The 17,283-nt window shown below is 40.9% G+C and overlaps 1 protein-coding gene across 3 annotated transcripts in view; it reads left to right on the top strand.

Annotated features, from left to right (window-relative positions):
- LOC122561322 (solute carrier family 28 member 3-like) overlaps positions 1-10,073 on the top strand; it is a 196,365-nt gene extending 186,292 nt beyond the window's left edge. For all 3 annotated transcript variants that reach the window (XM_043713019.1, XM_043713029.1, XM_043713038.1), the window contains one exon: positions 7,723-10,073. In XM_043713019.1, coding sequence (XP_043568954.1) covers positions 7,723-7,843 — 121 coding nt within the window. In that variant the 3' untranslated portion in view covers positions 7,844-10,073. The remainder of the gene's footprint in view (positions 1-7,722) is intronic.
- The last annotated feature ends 7,210 nt before the right edge of the window (positions 10,074-17,283 follow it).

A 17,283-nucleotide genomic window follows, 5' to 3' on the forward strand; every position in this document is an offset into this window, starting at 1 on the left:
TTTGGATGTGGCGGAAATGTCGGCGGATGATTTGGTTTATGCGAATGTTGGTAGGGTGGAAGGTGAGCACCAGGGGCGTTCTGTCCTTGTTACGGTTGGAGGGGTGGGGTCTGAGGGCGGAGGTGCGGGATGTAGACGAGATGCGTTGGAGGGCATCTTTAACCACGTGGGAAGGGAAATTGCGGTCTCTAAAGAAGGAGGCCATCTGGTGTGTTCTATGGTGGAACTGGTCCTCCTGGGAGCAGATACGGCAGAGGCGGAGGAATTGGGAATACGGGATGGCATTTTTGCAAGAGATAGGGTGGGAAGAGGTTACCCCTCCGAACAAAGTTCAGGTAGGTGTGAGGCAGTCCTGAATAAATACGTAGACGACATAAAAGCTGCAAACTCGCAAAAAGGGCAGGAGCAAAACATACTCAGCCTCTCGCAAGTTGTGAGTTCTCTCCCTCCTTCTAGTGAAGAAACCTTGGAGTCAGAGATGAACAGGGCAGATGTCACAGCTTCAATGCATTTACTGCCTTAAGAAAAGGATGAATTTCTTCTGAGATGCTCTAGGTGAAAGAGGCAGGCTGTGGTCCTGTACACACCACCCATATTCAAGGCTGAGTCAGTGGAAGCAGACTGAGTGCAAAAATGCCCTAGGAGAAGCTACAAGAGAAAGAGGAGGCCTATGTCGCCAGACTTAGAAGGGGAGGGATGTAGTGATTGTACAAGGTCAGCCAGGTGGACCTCCTAGAATATGAGTTCCATGATTAGAGCAGATTAACAGCCCCAATCTGGGAGCCTGGCTGACAGATTTAAACAAAAGTGACAGCAGGCTCTGAGGAAGCAGGACCAGTGTTAAGTATTATGCACATGCAAGTAAAGGCTGATTTGGTGACGGGATACTGGCCTCTGGAATTATTTCAGTCACAGAATCAATCTTGGTCTAGCTTTCAGATTTTATTATATTTTGGATTACCAAGCTTTGTTTTCATACAAATTGTACAGGGACAGAGAAGATTTCTGATCCTCTGCCCTGAAAGCAACTAGAATGTATCTGGCGGAACAGACAGCTTTGTTCATATACCACAATTATAAAATTTTTACCATTTTCTTTTGCTTAAACCCTTTCAAATAGGATTTTTTTTTTCCTCGAGCAACGTTTTTCTATTATTGTAAGTCAATCTCATGATCTCTGAGTTAGAAGGAATCAAGTTTCATTAAGTGGGATGCAAATGTTTGCTTCTGTGCAGATGGAAACAAGGTTGAAGAATCCGATTGGCAATGATTGCAAGAAATGAAGTAATAATGAATTGAAAATAGACCTACGCTGTGCCTGTTCCTTGAATCATGGACTTTTGAGTTTGCAGTGCAACTTCATTAATTTGGACCTCAGTAAAATCAATTTCAGTTCTTCTGGAATATAATTAATTCAAATACACCATCATGTGCACTAGTGAGAAGAGAACAAAGGAGAACAATTATCGAGACTGTGGCTCGTAATCCAGATCATTGTTTTGTAGGCTGAGGTTAAACACACTTGAAATGAGGATATCCTCATCCTGTTGAATAGGAAAGCCAAGGGTGAGAGGCAGATTTAAACTACTGCAATAGACGTAGGTACGGTATGTGCGCACTCTTGCAGGGATCATTCCCAAAAATAGCTCTCTATTCTGGCACTTAACTTTTTTCTGGGATCAGCACCCAACGTGAAGGTTTTTAGGACAATTTCAGTTTTGAATAGCTGGATTTGGAACATCACCCTGTTTTTGGAAGGCGCCTCTAGAATGCGGGCCTGGTGGTGCATGCTCAAAGATCATTGAAAGTGGCAGGACGAATAATTAAGGTAGTTAACAGAAAGCATATGTGATACTCTCTTCATACACAAGGCTTCTGAATACAAAAAAAGAATTTGTGTTAAATATTTTCAAATCATTTAGATCTCAGCTTGAGAACTGTGTGCAATTTTGGGTATCACATCAGAAAAACAACATCAAGGCCTTCGAGCAGGAATAGAGGAGGCTTATTTGGATAATGAGGGCAGTGGCATTTCAGTTATGTGGAAGAGATTGATAAAGCTGGGATTATTATAAAGGTTAAGAGGTAACATTAATACTTAAAGAAGATTTTAATAGAAATCTAGAGAGAAGCTGGACTAAATTAATCTGTACATGTCAGTAAACATAAGTGGGCCCCAAGCCTGGATTGTTATAGATTCATAGAAATGTACAGCACGGAAACAGACCCTTCGGTCCAACCTGTCCATGCCGACCAGATATCCCAACCCAATCTAGTCCCACCTGCCATCACCTGGCCATTATCCTTCGAAACCCTTCCGAATCACATACCCATCCAAACATCTTTTAAATGTTGCAATTGTACTAGTCTCCACCATTTTCTTTGGCAGCCCATTGTACACATGCACATCCCTCTGCATGAAAATGTTGCCCCTGAGGTCTCTTTTATATCTTTCCCCTCTCACCCTAAACCTATATTCTCTAGTTCTGGACTCCCCAGGGAAAAGACTTTGTCTATTTATCCTATCCATACCCCTCATAATTTTGTAAACCTCTGTAAGGTCATCCCTCAGCCTCTGATGCTCCAGGGAAAACAGCCCCAGCCTGTTCAGCCTCTCTTTATAGCTCAAATCCTCAAACCCTGGCAACATCCTTGTAAATCTTTTCTGAACCCTTTCAAGTTTCACAACATCTTTCCTGAACCCTTTCAAGTTTCACGACATCTTTCCGATAGGAAGGAGACCAGAATTGCACGTAATATTCCAAATGTGGTCCAACCAATGTCCTGAACAGCCGCAACATGACCTCCCAACTCCTGTACTCAATACTCTGACCAATAAAGGAAAGCATACCAAACGCCTTCTTCACTATCCTATCTACCTGCGACTCCACTTTCAAGGAGCTATGAACCTGCACTCCAAGGTCTCTTTGTTCAGCAACACTCCCTAGGACCTTACCATTAAGTGTATAACTCCTGCTAAGATTTGCTTTCCCAAAATGCAGCACCTCGCATTTATCTGTATTAAACTCGATCTGCCACTTCTCAGCCCATTGGCCCATCTATTCAAGATCCTGTTGTAATTTGAGGTAACCTTCTTCGCTGTCCACTACACCTCCAATTTTGGTGTCATCTACAAACTTACTATACCTCTTATGCTCGCATCCAAATCATTTATATAAATGACGAAATGTAGAGGACCCATTACCGATTCTTATGGCACTCCACTAGTCACAGACCTCCAGTCTGAAAAACAACCCTCCACCACCACCCTCTGTCTTCTACCTTTGAGCCAGTTTTGTATCCAAATGGCTAGTTCTCCCTGTATTCCATGAGATCTAACCTTGCTCACCTGTCTCTAATGGGGAACCTTGTTGAACGCCTTACTGAAGTCCATATAGATCGCATCTACCGCTCAATCCTCATCAATCTTCTTTGTTACATCTTCAAAAAACTCAATCAAGTTTGTGAGACATGATTTCCCATGCACAAAGCCATGTTGACTATCCCGAATCAGTCCTTGCCTTTCCAAATACATGTACATCCTGTCCCTCAGGATTCCCTCCAACAACTTGCCCACCACCGACGTCAGACTCACTGGTCTATAGTTCCCTGGCTTGTCCTTACCACCCTTCTTAAACAGTGGCTTCACGTTAGCCAACCTGCAGTCTTCTGGCACCTCACCTGTGATTATCGATGACAAGATATCTCAGCAAGAGGCCCACCAAACACTTCTCTAGCTTCCCACAGAGGTCTAGGGTACACCTAGTTAGATCCTGGGGATTTAACTTTATGAGTTTCGAGACATCCAGCACTTGCTCCTCTGTAATCTGGACATTTTTCAAGATGACACCTTCTATTTCCCTACATTCTATATCTTCCATGTCCTTTTCCACAGTAAATACTGATTCAAAATACTCATTAGTATCTCCCCCATTTTCTGCGGCACAACACAAAGGCCGCCTTGCTGGTCTTTCAGGGGCCCTATTCTCTCCCTAGTTACCCTTTTGTCCTTAATGTATTTGTAAAGACCCTTTGGATTCTCCTTAATTCTGTTTACCAAAGCTATCTCACGTCCCCTTTTTGCCCTCCAGATTTCCCACTTAAGTATGCTCCTACTGCCTTTATACTCTTCTAAGGATTCACTCGATCTATCCTGTCTCTATACCTGACATATGCTTCCTTCTTTTTAACCAAACCCTCAATTTCTTTAGTCATCTAGCATTCTCTACACCTACCAGCCTTTCCTTTCACCCTAACAGGAATATACTTTCTCTGGATTTTCATGATCTCATTTCTGAAGGTTTCCCATTTTCTAGCTGTCCCTTTACCTGCAAACATCTGCCCCCAATCAGCTTTTGAAAGTTCTTGCCTAATACCGTCAAAATTGGCCTTTCTCCAATTTAGAACTTCAACTTTTAGATCTGGTCTGATCTTTTCCATCACTATTTTAAATCTAATAGAATTATGGTCGCTAGCCCCAAAATGCTCCCCCACTGACACCTCAGTCACCTGCCCTGCCTTATTTCCCAAGAGGAGGTCAAGTTTTGCACCTTCTCTCGTAGGTACATCCGCATACTGAATCAGAAAATTTTCTTGTACGCACTTAACAAATTCCTCTCCATCTAAACCCTTAACACTATGGCAGTCCCAGTCTATGTTTGGAAAGTTAAAATCCCCTGCCTTAACCACCTTACAGAGAACGGAGATCTCCTTACAAATTTGTTTCTCAATTTCCTTCTGACTATTAGGGAGTCTATAATACAATCCCAATAAGGTGATCATCCCTTTCTTATTTTTCAGTTCCACTCAACTAACTTCTCTGGAGATATTTCCGGGAATATCCTCCCTCAGTACAGCTGTAATGCTATCCCTTTTCAAAAATGCCACTCCCCCTCCTGTCTTGCCTTCCTTTCTATCCTTCCTGTAGCATTTGTATCCTGGAACAATAAGCTGCCAGTCCTGCCCATCCCTGAACCATGTTTCTGTAATTGTTATGATATCCCAGTCCCATGTTCCTAACCATGCCCTGAGTTCATCTGTCTTCCCTATTAGGCCCCTTGCATCAAAATAAATGCAGTTTAATTCATTAGTCCGACCTTGTCCCTGCCTGCCCTGACTGTTTGAGTCGCTTCTGTTGTCAACTGTACCAGTGTCAGATTGATCCCTTTCCTCATTATCTCCTTGAGCCCCCCCCCCTCCCCACCTACTAGTTTAAATCCTCCTAAGCAGTTCTAGCAAATCTCCCTGCAGTATATTAGTACCCCTCCAATTTAGGTGCAATCTGTCCTTCCTGTTCAGGTCACTTCTACCCCAAAAGAGGTTCCAATGATCCAAAAATGTGAATCCTTCTCCCATACACCAGCTCCTCAGCCGTGCATTCATCTGCTCTATCCTCCTATTCCTGCCCTCACTAGCATAGCACTGGGAGTAATCCAGATATTATTACTCTCGAGGACCTCCTTTTTAAATTCCTTCCTAACTCTGTGTAATCTCCCTTCAGAATCTCAATCTTTTCCCTTCCTATGTCTTTGGTTCCAATGACCTCTTACTGGCCCTTCTCCCCTTTGAGAACATTCTGCACTCTCTCTGAGACATTCTTGATCCTGGCACCAGGGAAGCAATACACCATTCTGATTTTTTGCTGCTGGCCACAGAAACGTCTGTCTGTACCTCGGACTGGAGAGTCCCCTAACACAATTGATCTCTTGGAACCCGACCTACCCCTCATTGCATTAGAGCCAGTCTCAATACCAGAAACTTGGCTGTTCGTGCTACATTCCCCTGTGAATCGATCACCCCCTTTATTTTCCAAAACAGCATACTTGTTTGAAATGAGGATTCCCACAGAAGACTCCTGCACTAATGTTCAGATGCGGCGATGTCTTCCTGCAGCTAGTGGGTCATTGAATATATTCAAGGCTGAGTTCATTTGACTTTAAAGAAGGAAAAAGTGGATGGTTATGGGGGAGGCAAGAAAATGGTTTTAAGAAAAGTTACAGAGTCAGACCGCACAGAAACACCCTTACCTTTCCTGGAGTTAACCCATCTATGTGACTGTATCTGCGACTTTTCCCCCTTCCTATAACTGCCATCCATCACAGACCGTTGCTGTTTCAAATTCCTCATTGCCTCTAACTGTCTCTTCAACTGATCCATTCAATCTGATAGGATTCACAACCAACAGCATTTATTGCAGATATAATCCACAGTAACCCATAAACTCTTCTTAAACTCCCACATCTGACAAGAAGCGCATATCACTCTACTAATGGCCATTTTTGCTCCATCAGAATCAACAGACCAAGAAAATAACACCGTCTTATTCCTCTACAAAACACTGCTCCAGGTTAAACTAATAGTTATGGCTTATATTTTAAATTTAATCAAGAGACATCTCTCAAAAAACATATAGAGAAGGTGTCTGTCAGTGCGACTTTATTTGAGATGTATTTTAGCTACCTCCAAGTTCACTGTCCAATTTCCTAACCTGGGCTTGCCAGTGTGTGACTTTAAGAAACATAGACAATCTTTTAGACCATGCAGTGTATCAAATGAGCTGTTCATAAGAGAACTTTGAATAAGCTACTGTTCAACAGCTTAATAAAGAGTTGGGTGTTAACTGGAGTCTTAACGGAGGAATGGGAAGGAATGGAAAAACAAGGGGCTTATATAGATAAAAGCTTGGTCACCAACGTCCAGTATCAAAGGAAAGAAGAATTTGGTGGCAAGATTTAAGATGGAGGTTGAGACGTGGAATGCAGATGAGATGGGTTGGTGAGGAACATTGTCAAGTTGGGGGAGATGAAAACCAGGGTGTATGAAGCCATGAAAATAGTTAAACAACAAAGTAGGAATTTTATGTTTGAGATGTTAGGGAGCTGGGAGCCAGGAACCACTAAAGGTTAGCAAAGAGAAGTATAATAGGTGAATGGGATAGGAAAAGTAGCTAATCTCGGAAGAACTGAAGTTTATATAGTGTCGAGGTTAGGAAGTGACTCAGGTGCACATCTGAACGGATAGGTTTGAAGTTGACAAATTCCTTATTCACATGTTACACCAGAATTTCTCCAACATTGTACAACGTAAATTTCTCTGAAGTGATATGGTGCAAAACAAGTATGATATGTTGATGACTCTGGTGTACAAATCTATTGTTATGAACCAGATTTACTTTAATCATTTCATGAATCTAGACACTTGATGTGCTGCACTTAAGTTGTTTCAGGACAGAGATCTCCATGCAGCACTCACGTTTTTTGCCACAAAACCACCAAATAATTAGCCATGCATTATACGTAAAGGCAGAAACAAGTTCTCTGAAATGTCCCTCATGCAGTTGGGGATTTTTGAATTCTAGAACATGATTTCCACAGAGGTTGTCCTAGAGACAGTCAGCAGTTCCCTGAAAACATTACAAAATGGCTAAAATTAGCTGTTTGCACTGTTGAGAAACAGTGGACTTTGGCCTATCCACTGGCAAAGCAAGAGTTAGGCTTTCTATCACAGAAATTCAGGGCCATTTAGTTCACATATATATCCTGATTTGAGAATACTTTGTACAAAATATCAATAAGTGTGACTAACAGTTTCCAATATTTGAAGTATATTGGCTCAGCATTCTTTTGTTTTGAAAATGAACTCTTTTCAATGGAATATTATTTAATGTTGATATAATAAGGTCATTATTTTACTCTGCATTATTCTTTTACCTTTACTCTTTAGCACTATTGTCATTAGTTCCACGGATGTCAACGTGGGAGGACAGTACACAAACTCATCACTTGTGGGTTGCTGCGAAATGATGAATTCTCCTACATTTAACTGTGATCAGATCTCTTTCTAAAATAAGAAAAATAATTGGAAAACTGTAATGTCTTAATTTGCAGCTTTATTGTATTGATTAGTTTACTGTACATAGTATGTCTAATCCACTCACTCCACTACTCATTTCTCCACTACACACTTGAGAAACATAGACCCCACAAGTCTAATGCTTTAGAAACACATTCACAATTCATATGCCTTGTTGAAAGTAACAGTGATGTTATCCATCTTTTAAAATACATTAATCATATTACAGACATCTCCACATGAACATTTTCCCATTGTTTCTAATGAGATATAGTGCTTCTTTCAAGTTGAAATTGGAATACCAAATGGATAGAACAGCCATTTGAAGCAGAGGTACAAGCAAACAAAGTGCGTGTCCCTGATGCCACAACTAACACCCAGAGAGATTTCCTTTAATGCTCAACCTGATAAAATTTGCTTTTTGCTTTCAAACTTATTTGCTGTACGCTCAAAGTATCCTGCACACATCAGCAGTAGCTACTTCCCAGTGGCAATGCTGATTTCTCACAGCTTGTGTCTCTGAATGGGTCAACAAAATCAGAAGCTAGTCTACCTTCTTTAAATGAATGCAGGCCCATAGACACCCATCTCTGGTAAAATTGCTGAAGTGTGGGCTCAGAATCTGCTTTCTGCCAACAAGTTGGCATCCCAAAATGCATTGTAAAACAATGGCTACTGTTTACACATGTTAAAGCATTTTTCAATACAATGTCAGATACAACTACAAAATTGTCACAATGTGAGAACCTTTGAGGAAAGCCACAGCTTCCTAGTCAGCCAACTCCCCATCTCCATGTACAGGTTGCTTTTTATTGGATTCAGTAAAATAGTGAAATTGAATACTCAACCCTATATTTCTGTATTGATATCTCTTCCAAAATTTGGCAATATAATTTCAAAATCCATTTGAGGGTTTCTAACACAAATCACACAGAGTACATAACCCATTAACGCCACACACTTTAACCAAAATGCTTCTTCAGCATCAGAGGTACTGTGTCAATAGATTATGAGCAAATATCTGAGTACTTAAGAAGAGAGTGTTACATAACTAGAAGAATGAACAAAGTGTATCATAAATGAAATAAAACCTGCTAAAATTCCAGTGAATAGGGCTGAATGTGTCTGCAATGTCAGGGAATATGCTGATTCCCTTGATGGAGCCTAAGTTCCTAAAACTCAATTTGTCCTGAACATTAACATGAGGATGAGAAAAACCTGGATTGGGAACTCCCATTTCCTGAACCTCAAAGTTTGGATGCAGTGGGCCAAGAGACAAAAATAATTACAAGACAAATACATCACTTTGAAAATAAAATTTTAAAGTAAATATGATACTCCTAAAATAGCCATTATTCCTGTATTTAGCAGGGCCATGACACTTCTGCACCTGAACCTAGCAACTAGAAGCTGGATTTTCTAGCAGAATGAGCATATAGGCAACTGAGATGTGCCCAGTATACTTTTATAGGTTAATCCTGGATGAATTATAAGCCAAAATCATAGCCCTTGGAATGTTAGGCTGTACTATTGCACCTCATAACTCCAAAATTCTCCAGGCTGCCTGTGGATGTGAGTAAACATTGTGAATCAGTTGTGTCTACTGTTGGGGAAATATATACTTTGTTCCTCAGTGAGCAAGAAAAAATGAGATGCTGGGGTGCTATCACTTCATCATCTGGTATATTTCTCACACTAAGCACTTGATTTACATTCCAAGGCAGATACTCCATCCTCACTTATTATTGACTTTCGTGTCCAAGGAACTGTGCATTCTGTGAAGGAATGGACCAGAAAATTACACCCTATTGTCAGAGGTACAGCAATCAAATATACAAACCCTTCTAAAGTTTATTTCTGTTGATCCCAAGGTGGTGTATTTTGATTCCCCCTATCATAAATATACATTTATTTAAATTTTTAATGTCCTCCCCCATGGTGAGGTATTCAGCTAATTGTAGCTGCATATTGGAAGATCATGGGTGTCACACAACCCTGTGAGCACCCAAGTATGCAAATTACCTTGTCACTGGTGAGAATTCACAAAATCTATGTTACAATATACATTGACTAATAAGTCTTTTTAACTTTGAAAATGTATTTTCAAATTTTATGACCATTGAATGTTGGAAATTTATTATGTTTGTTATTTAAAAGATGGGAATGATATGTATTGAGGAATGTCATTTGTGACTTAATGGAACTGCTTCCCATTAAATGCATCTACTCGTTTCTTTAACTTTAGTCTATTGTCATTGCACAGCATAGTATTCAATTTAGAACAAACAATATATAAACTAAACAACTCGCTTGCTAGTCAGTTGCAGAATTCAGATTCATTAAGCCTTGAATTGCATAATGCGACTGTATGGGGAATCACAGAACATTAGAGCACATGTCATACTTATTTTGACAATTTGCAGAGCTACCCAACTAGTTCTGTTTTCATTCTTTCAAACCTGCCCTCGAAATTATTTCCCTTTTAGTATATTACAATTCCCTTTGAAAAGGAACTGTTGAATTTGCCTCCGCCATATTTCCTTGCAGTTTATTCAGATTATAGAAACTAATTGTAAACAAGCATTTCTGTGAAGAGAGGAACAGAGTTAATGTTTCAAATTGGTGATCTTTTATTAGAATAATCTGTCAGACGTGCTACCATTCCAGTGTACCTCTTCTGCACCCTCTGTAGTCCTTTGGCAACTGCCTAAAGTTCAGAGTTCAACATAATACTCCAGTTCAAGCTTACTAAATGCTAAACTAGAGTTTAGCTTCCTTTCTCTAATATTCTTTGCTTCCATGATGTTTTAAAATTTTGGTCATGGAATGTGGGTGTAACTGGCTAGGTCACCATTTATTATCCATTCGAAACTGCCCTTGGGAAAGTGGTGGCAAACTGCTGTACGGTACTCCCACAGAGCTGTTAGTGAGGGTGTTCTGGATCATGATGCAGTGATAGCAAAAGAATGGTGAAATAGTTCCAAATAAGGATGGTGTTTAGCTTGGAGGGGAACCAGGTGGTGATGGTCTCTTGAATCTGCTGCCCTTGCCCTTCTAAGTGGTAGGGATCAAGTGTTTGGAAGGGACTGTAAAAGAGGTCTACGGTACTATATCTTGTAAATGGTACACACTTAGCACTATATGTTAGTGATGAAGGGAGAGAATGATGAAGAGATAGATAATGAATTACTTGCCATAGAATTCCTAGCTTCTTAACGGATCTTTTAGCCATAGCAGTTTCTGGTCAATGGTAATACCAAGGATGACAATATTTAAAGGTTGTTAGTCATATTCTCTCTTGTTTGCAATAGTGATTGCCTGGCAAGAGTGGAGTATGAATGCTAGTTATCAATTGAAGCCTCAGTGTTATGAAGATCCTGCTGTGGTTGAACACAGACTGCTTCAGTATGAGGAGTTATAAATGCTACTGAAAACTGTGCAATCATTAGGAAACATCCCCACTTCTGTCATTGTTATGGAAGGTAGGTCATCATTGAAACAGTTGAAGATTGATGGGGCAAGGTCATGAGCCTGTGAACCTGCTGCAATGATGTCCTTGGGCCAAAATGATTAACCTCCAAAAAACACTACCATCTTCCCTTGGGCTAGATATAACTCCAATACTTAATTATCTCACTCTTCCAACAAAAGTATATCACTTCACACTATGTTAAACTTAATTTACTCTGTATATGTACATTTTACCTGTCTTAAGTTTATTAATATTCTCTTTTTATTACTTTTCTGGGTTTCAGATCATTTGCAAACTTTGAAATCTTGTCCTGTATACCCATGTCCATGTCAATCATAAAGAGATCTGCATACCAACCTCAACATCACCACTGTATACTTTTCTCTCATCTAAAAATCAACCATTCACAAATGCTCCATACATATGTCCCTTAATAACTGAATGCTATAGTTGTACAGCAATAAGAAAAGAAAATTTATAGCCCAGGAACAGGGCCTTCGGCCCTCCAAGCCTGAGCCGATCCAAATATACTGTCTAAATCTTTTGGCCAATTCTTAAGCATGTGTATCTCTCTGCCCCCCCCACCCACTCATGCATCTGTCCAGACGCATCTTAAATGAATCTACCGTGCCTGTCTCTACCACCTCTGCTGGTAATGCATTCCAGACACCCATCACCCTCTGTGTAAAGTACTTGCCGCGTGTATCCCCCTTAGACTTTTCACCTCTCACCTAGAGAGTGTGACCTCTCGTTATTGAATCCTTCACCCTGGGAAAAAGCTTATCTTTATCCACCCTGTCTCTACCCTTCATGATTTTGTAAACCTCAAACAGGTTTCCCCCCTCAATCTCCTTTTTTCTAATGAAAACAAACCTAACCTACTCAACCTCTCTTCATAACTAGCATCTTCCATGCCAGGCAACATCCTCGTAAACCTTCTCTGCACCCCTCTCTAAAGCATTCACATCCTTTTGGTAATGTAGTGACCAGAACTATATACAGTATTCTAAACACGGCCGAACTAATGTCTTGTACAATTTAAACATGACTTGCCAGCTCTTACACTCAATACCCCATCCAATGAAGGCAAGCATACCATATGCTTTCTTGACCACTCTATCCACCTGTGCAGCAACCTTCAGGGTACAATGGACCTGCACTCCCAGATCTCTCTGCCCATCAACCTTTCCCAAGGCACTTCCGTTCATTGTATAATTCACTCCAGAATTAGACTTGCATAAATGCATCACCTCATATTTGTCTGGATTGAACTCCACCTGCCACTTTTCTGCCCAACTCTCCAGTCTATCCATATCCTCCTGTAATTTTTGACAGTCCCTTATGCTTTCTGTTACTCCACCAATTTTCGTGTCATCTGCAAACTTGCTGATCATACCAACAGTGCCCCCAAAACTGACCCCTGTGGAACACCACTGGTCACCTTTCTCCATTTTGAGAAACTCCCTTCAACTACTACTCTCTGCCTCCTGTTGCTCAACCAGTTCTTTATCCACCTAGCTAGAATACCCTGCACACCATGTGACTTCACTTTCTCCATTAGTTTACCATGGGGAAACCTTATCTAACACCTTACTGAAGTCTATGTATATGACATCAACAGCCCTCCCTTCATCTATCAACCTCATCACTTCCTCAAAGAACTCTATTAAGTTGGTAAGGCACGATCTACCCCGCACAAAACCATATTACCTATCACTGATAAGCCCATTCTCTTCTAAATATAAATAGATCCTATCCCTCATCACCTTCTCCAGCAACTTTCCCACCGCTGATGAAGGCTCAATGGTATGCAGTTACCCAGGATATCCCTTCTTGTACAGGGGGACAACATGAGCAACCTTCCAGTCCTTTGGCACCTCACTTGTGTTTAAGGATGCCACAAAAATATCTGTCAGGGCCCTAGCTATTTCCTCTCTTGCCTCCCTCAGCAACCTGGGATAGATCCCATCCGATCCTGGGGATCCGTCCAACTTAATAACCTCTAGCCTACCCAACACATCTTCCCTACTTATGTCAACATGATCCAGACTAATCAAACAAACAGACCAATAAATATAACAAAACATCTCAAGATCCTTCACAGGAGCAAAATATGCCACCAGACCATGAGATATTAGGTGAGATAACCAAAACATTAAGTAAACAGTTTCAAGGAGTGTCTTAAAAACAAGAAAAGAGAGGAAATTCCAGATCTTGGGGCCTAGGCAGTTGAAGGAATAGTACCAACAGTGAAGCAATTAAAAAAAAAACTGATGTACATAAGAGTTAGATAAACATAGATATCTTGGAAGTTTATGGGGCTGGAGGCAGCCATGGACGGTTTTGAAAACAAGGTTGAGAAGTTTTAAAATTACGCTGTTGCTAATACCAGAAACAATCCAACAGTTATTCCGACGTGATTTAGTAAGAGTTGTGGATGTGCTCAGGTTAAGTGGATGGAATATGAAAAGACCAGGCACTCATGCATTGGAATAGTTTAGAGGTACCAAAAGCATGAAAAGATTGATGAACGCAGATGAGATGAGGTCGGAAATGGGAAGTTTTTGTGATGCCATAAAGCTGATCTCAAGATCAAATATAACTCCAAGGTTGTGGACAGACCTGATTTATGCTTGGACTTGGGAAAATAATAGAGTCATTAGCTAGAAGATGGAGTTTGGAACATGAATAAAAACATCACTCTCTTTTCCACCAACAATCCTTGCTACATCTCTAATCTACTTTGCCGTCTCCAAAACCTTTGAATCTTTTGTCACTCTCAAATCAATACCTAATCTTCTCAGAACTGTATGTCTTAAATCCTTCCCATTTCTTCCAACTCACCTATAAAAATGAGTTTATAGACTTGCTTGTCATTACGATCAAGACCGTCTGATAAAGTACCTTTGTTGCATCCATTGCTTCCACTAGCCCATGGCTCAAACCTCCTCAAAAGATCCTTACTACCTTGGCCTTGAAGCCAAAACCTTCTTGGCTAAAATAGTGAACAGGAGGGAAGTTGGTTAACAGCGATTTAGTAGAAACAGGTAGAAGGGAGCTGGGTCTCATGGACAAGATAAGCACAGAAAGAGCAGCAGCAGAGGTTGGAGAGAAATTAAAAACAGAAGTAAAGTGACAAGGAATTCCAAGTTGAAAGAGGTAGAGGAAAATTTAAGATGACAGTTTATGTAGGAATAAAGAAGCTTGGGGTTAACTTTGGAATGTCGTGTAGTTTTATCAGAAAAAAAGTTGGATCCGAATTGCTTCATGTGGCCCATCCTTAGGTGATGACAGACGAATAAACCTTTCAAGCCTGCAGTTTAAATTAAAGGCAGAGAAAATGACCTCATCTGGACAAATTATCAGGGTAATGATTCAGTTGAGGATTAGGACATCAAAGGTGGGGATGATGTTGCAAATCAGTAGCTGCAGAAATATTATTACAGATTGAGGGCTAATGTCTTGGCAATTGGGAATTTGAAAATATCTGTTTCTAAGTACATGGTGGAATAGTTTCTTTCCAGAGTGGGATGATGTGTAAGGAGAGTGATATGAAGAGATTCAGTACAGGAATAGCACAAGAGAGTGGGAAGGTAAGGGTAAGAGATCTCAATGTCATTCACCCTTCCTCTGATTTTGAATGGGGCAGGAAGCCTCAAAGAGACCATTGCCATTTGAAGATTCCATAAGTGCCTACTAAGAAAATTTATACATGGGGATTCCTAGCTCCTGAAAGAGGAAATTCACATATATTACTTCTACCACCAGTATTTAACCAGCAATTTGTGACAGACCAGAAATAACCTGGCAGATCTGGTGCCTGAGGATCACCCAGTAGGGGCTCTGGCCTGAGGGAATGGAAGGAACTGGCTGGAACCTCCCTTCTGACCTTCAAATCAAACCCACACCTGCACCTACTATCCCACACCATGGTCTCCAAATCTGGTGTTGCTGAGTTTACTCCTCTTGCCTTTTCCTTGAGCTCCATTGTCAATCCTGGAGGTAACCAAGATTGCATTATAGCTGTGGCTGTTGCTTCTGGTGGTATTGCTGGTACTAGAGAGCTGTGGTATCTGATTAATCTGAAACTCTTTGAGCAGGTATCTGCTCTACACTGTAATTCCTGTGGAAAATTCCTCTCAGAAGCTGAGAATTCCAATGACTCTGGAAAAAAGGCCTCAGGAGAGTAGCCACCATTCCTCCAGCTGGTAGATGGGTCCCTTCTGTGACCATTAAATTCTGCCTGTGGGGGAGTATGGACTAGCTTAATTAATTAGTTTAAAATCTCAAGCTAGTTTAATAATTTATCATTTAATTAAAGTCAGTGTTCAGTTAATCAAATCTAGTAACACTGAAAGCTGAGATATTTCAAAGTTAAACGTTTAAGTTAACTCACTTTAAATTAAATAAAGCAGCTAATTGATGAGTAGAGTGAATTTATTTATTTGTGTTAGTTTTATTTCTGTCAAGTCAGTGAATAGTCTAATAATTAGAGTAATGCCAGTGTATCTTGGAGCTGCAGCATACACATCCTATTTCATTTGGGAACTCCAGTACACTTCTCATGGACAGTCTCATGTACAGGATATATTACCATTACAGCTTGAGTCTAGATTTCAGAGCTGAAGTCAGAGCAGTGTATCTGCAAGACTCAAAGTTTCATGGATATTTTGCTCTGGATAGATCACCCACAGCTCAAGGATGTGCAAGCAGAGAAGAAATGGATGGTTGCCAAGTAGTTGAGGACAGCCAGTGCATGTCATTCTCCAACAATATTTGTACTGAAATGGCAACTATGATGGCTTCTCTGGTGGGTATAACAGGAAATCCATGGCAGGCTCAGCTATACAGTGGGACAGAAGAAAGACTGAGAAAGCAATAACAGCTGAGCCCAGATCAAGGGTCTACATCAAGGCCCAATAACATTCTCAGGGGGCAGGGGGTCAGGTCAGAAGCAGCACTGGAACCTGCAATTTCTGTCCCTGAATAGTAATACTAGATTCTATACCTAAGTGAAACAGGCATTTATTTGGCAGCAGACATGAATCCAAGATAGCTTGTTCCCTAACATTGACTAAGGCACCGGAAGCAATAAAAGATGCACCCTACTTTGTGTTTCTTCTCAACATCTAGGGCTAGTGTCAAAATTGGGAGACCCAGTTTGAGGATGATATGAAAATACACGGGAAGGCTGACACAAAGTCTGTAGAGGGGTACACAGGTTAAGAGAATGAGCAGGAACTTGGCAGATGAAATATGTAGGAAAATGTGAGACGATGCACCTGTCAGAAAAAAAAGGAGTTGAATGTTAGTTAAATGGAGAAAGACTGCAGGAAGCTCTAGAACAGAGGAATCGAGAGTCCTTGCGCATGAAGCACAAAATGCTAAGGAGGGCAAATGGAACACGTCTTTATTTTAAAGGGAATCGAGTACACAAGTAGAGAGGTTTTGTTAAAACTGTACAAGGCACTAGTCAGACGACAACTAAAATACTTCTGTTTCTCATTTCTCATCTCTGCTGCTGCTCTTTCTGACCTCAACTTGTCCAAGAGACCTAGTTCCTTTTTACTGGTTCCCATTAATTCGCACATAAACCAACTTCCCTCTTGTTCCTTATTTTAGCCAAGAAGGTTATGGCTTCAAGGCTAGGGCAGTGAGGATCTTTTGAGGAGGTTCGAATCAGTGTGCAATGGATGCAGCTGAAGTACCTGACCAGATGGTCTTGATCTTAGTTTTGGGCCCCTTGCCAAGGGAAAGATATAGAGGCACTGGAGGTAGCCCAGAGAAGGTTCACTAGGCTGACACCAGAGATAGAGGATTCTGGATTAGTGGTGCTGGAAGAGCACAGCAGTTCAGGCAGCAACCAAGGAGCTTTGAAATTGATGTTTCGGGAAAAGCCCTTTATCAGGAATAAAGGCAGTGAGCCTGGAGCGTGGAGAGATAAGCTAGAGGAGGGTGGG

Source organism: Chiloscyllium plagiosum, chromosome 2 (assembly GCF_004010195.1).
Source record: "Chiloscyllium plagiosum isolate BGI_BamShark_2017 chromosome 2, ASM401019v2, whole genome shotgun sequence".
NCBI classification, from domain to species: Eukaryota; Metazoa; Chordata; class Chondrichthyes; order Orectolobiformes; family Hemiscylliidae; genus Chiloscyllium; species Chiloscyllium plagiosum.